This window comes from Gymnoscopelus microlampas, assembly GCF_963454915.1.
Source record: "Gymnoscopelus microlampas genome assembly, chromosome: 12".
NCBI classification, from domain to species: domain Eukaryota; kingdom Metazoa; phylum Chordata; class Actinopteri; order Myctophiformes; family Myctophidae; genus Gymnoscopelus; species Gymnoscopelus microlampas.
The window spans coordinates 12,033,630-12,036,739 of NC_139949.1; the positions used below are offsets into that span (position 1 = coordinate 12,033,630).

The window sequence follows — 3,110 nt, forward strand, 5'->3', positions numbered from 1 at the left end:
ATTGGGGTACTCAAATTGCTGGAGTAAAACTGTGGAAAAGTAAAAAAAAAAAAAAAAAAAATTTGAAAAAAATATATTTTTGATGTTTGAGGGGGACCCCCGCGGACCTAACCTGACCCTGCCAGAGGTGGCGGTATTGAGTAACCAGGTTCCTCAAGACAGCTACATCTGAGATCGCTCAAGGGGTTGAGCTAACACCGTACCGCTCCCGGTACGGACCAATCAGCGTGAGCTAAGGGCGTGATCTGGGCAAAAACGGATGTGACGCCATATAGACGCGTCTGTTGTTTTGTAGTTTCTTCACTAGTCAACATGGCCGCTACCATGAGCAACACCGATATGACGATAGATGCTGCAATAACATTAGTTATTTCTCAACTGGACAATATTTCTTCTTTGAAAGAAGAGCAAAGTTTGGCACTGAAGGCTTTTCTGCGTGGAAAAGATGTTTTTGCTCTCCTCCCGACTGGCTTCGGCAAGAGTTTAATTTACCAACTAGCTCCACTGGTAGCGAAAGAACTGGGGACGAAGCCGAAGCCTATATTGATCGTCGTATCTCCTTTGACTGCCCTCGTAGCAGATCAAATCAAAGAGGCTACGAATCTGGGACTCTATGCTGCGCAACTCGTAGATAATGCAGCACACACCGACATCCTCGACGGCCGATGTCAGCTGGTCTTTGGTAGCCCGGAGACGTGGTTACTGGAAGATAAATGGCGTGATATGCTTTCCTCACAAGTGTATCGTGAAAACCTACTGGGCATTGTCGTCGATGAAGTTCACGTCGCATACAAATGGTAAGCTAAACGCCGTTAAATGGCTGTATAGTGTAATTGTTACACTACACATACACTGTAATGTTAAACTGTAAAACAAAACAGAGCAGCGTGTTACGGTTACAGTAGTTCAAAGACGAAGTGTTTGTAACATTTATGTTTTATTTAGGTCAAACATTATATTATAAACAATAAGCTAACACACACAAACAGACCAAATGTTAAACACAGATCTTACTCTAACTGTATTGTTGTAATGCAACTATGCACGTTACTATTGCTGCTACCTAGACTCAATGTAGGATTTCTTTTTCTTTCAACCAGGGGACTGGGAGCAAACGGAAAGCCAGCCTTCAGAGAAGCCTTTTCCAGGCTGAATGAACTAAGATCCATAGTCAAAGAAGGTGAGTTTTGAAACACAGTAATGCTACATGATTAAATACATGATTAATTAATATCAATCCATAAAAGGGGGCTGCATTGTGCTGCTACCTGAGGGGGTTAATGTTGGGGGGGGGGGGGGGGGGGGGTTGTGTGTGCATTGGGCTGGTTAGGTTAATCCCCCTATTTTTAATGTTAGGGGGAGGGGTGTGTTGTGCTGGCAACTTGGGCAGGCTGTTAACCCCCCTGTTTAGCCAGGTTAGGGGGAGGGGTGTTTACACTACAGGTACAGGAGCAGATCATAGAAGTTGGTGCTGTCCAAGTGTAGTTATTTGTCATGTAAAGAAAATACAGTATGATATGTGGAAATGTCAGTCTTTACCTGAAGCTACCCGATAACATAAATAACCTAATTATTTCCCCTTTATAACACTATAGAAAGTGTAGCCTACAGCAGTTCTTCATTAATGCTTCTTTGCTGATATATGTGCACTTATTGTCTTTCAGGTTTACCTGTTTTAGCGTTGACAGCATCTGCTGATAACAAGAACAGAGGCCGTGTGACCAGGATGCTGAATATGGAGGAGGCAACTCTCGTGACTGTTAGCCCAAACAGGAGAAACATCCGGCTGGGACTGAGTCGGGTTCCTGCTGATAACTTGAACTGTATGGACTGGGTAGTAAAGGAGGTCAAAGATAAGGGTCTATCAATGTCTCCCATCATAATCTATTGCAGAACACTGAAGTTAGTTGGGAGAGTGTTCACCTATCTTAAAGCAGAATTGGGAGAAGATGCTTGGGTTAACAGAGACCAGGATCAGAAGGCTGAGAACCACCTTATAGGAATTGTCCACAGCAACACACTGTCAAAGTACAAAGACAGAGTTTTGGCCTCCTTTAGTGGAGAGGGAGAGGGGAGCTGCCGAGTGGTTGTTGCAACAACAGCTCTTGGGATGGGCTTGAATTTCCCTAATGTTTCTCATGTTGTAATGTATGGTTTGCCAGAGGATGTTGAAGACATTGTTCAAAAAGTTGGAAGGGCTGGCAGAAATGGGTTACAGTCACATGCAATTTTGTATGCTATAAAAAAAACTGTAAGTGCTGGTCCAGAAGTGAAAGAACTGATACACACTGGCACTAAGAGCTGCTTTAGAAAAGCACTGTACGGCCATTTTGAAAACCAGCCAACAAGTGTAGAGCCAGGGCATGTCTGCTGCAGCTATTGCCACTCTGTATGTTCATGTGCAGGTGAAGATTGTGACGAGCCTAGCCCCAAACATGAGGTAATAGAACAAGATGCTGGCATGCAAGGGAAATGTAGAGTGGTAACACAAGAGGACAAATCTCTTATCGGGGAAATGTTAGAGGAGTATATGAGTTGTTTAGAAAAAGACACAGCACATGTCTACACTAGCAAGTCAGCATGTACTGGTTTCAGTGCTGAGCTCATTGATGCAGTAGTAGAACGCTGCACACACATATTTGACTTGTCTTACATTCTTAGAAACCTTCCCGTATTCAGAAAAAAACATGCAAGAGAAATTCTGCTAATCATCAATGAAGTCTTTGGTGACATTGAGGATGTAGAGCCTTCTTCTCAAGAGGATAGCTTCACTGAGCCAGACATCGATTATACAGGGTATTTTGATGAAGATGATGAGGACTTTGAGATGGAAACACAGCACAGCAGCTCAGAATCGTCTGACGAATAAGCAGTTGGCCATTAAAGGCTCTTATAAGACTCACATTGGTTGTCAATTAAAGCTGTGGAATATTTAGTTGACTGAATGCTCATGATTAAAATGGTTTTGTATGTAATTTGAACATAAGCAAGTGATTAAAAGTTTGTCGCTGCAAAAAATCTGGTGTCGTTTCTTTTCCAGGTATGCAAATATATCACTTTTAGATTGATAACCTTTTATCACAAAATAAGTACATCATTGTTTTACATCT

At 42.5% G+C, this 3,110-nt stretch overlaps 1 protein-coding gene across 1 annotated transcript; it reads left to right on the forward strand.

Annotated features, from left to right (window-relative positions):
• Positions 1–312: 312 nt before the first annotated feature.
• Positions 313–2,869, forward strand: LOC311057200 (putative ATP-dependent DNA helicase Q1; the record flags this gene model as incomplete). The annotated part of the gene is made up of 3 exons (XM_084074149.1): positions 313–797; positions 1,101–1,180; positions 1,665–2,869. 3 exons carry the CDS (start codon positions 313–315, stop codon positions 2,867–2,869), a joined length of 1,770 nt encoding a protein of 589 aa, XP_083930275.1.
• Positions 2,870–3,110: the final 241 nt, after the last annotated feature.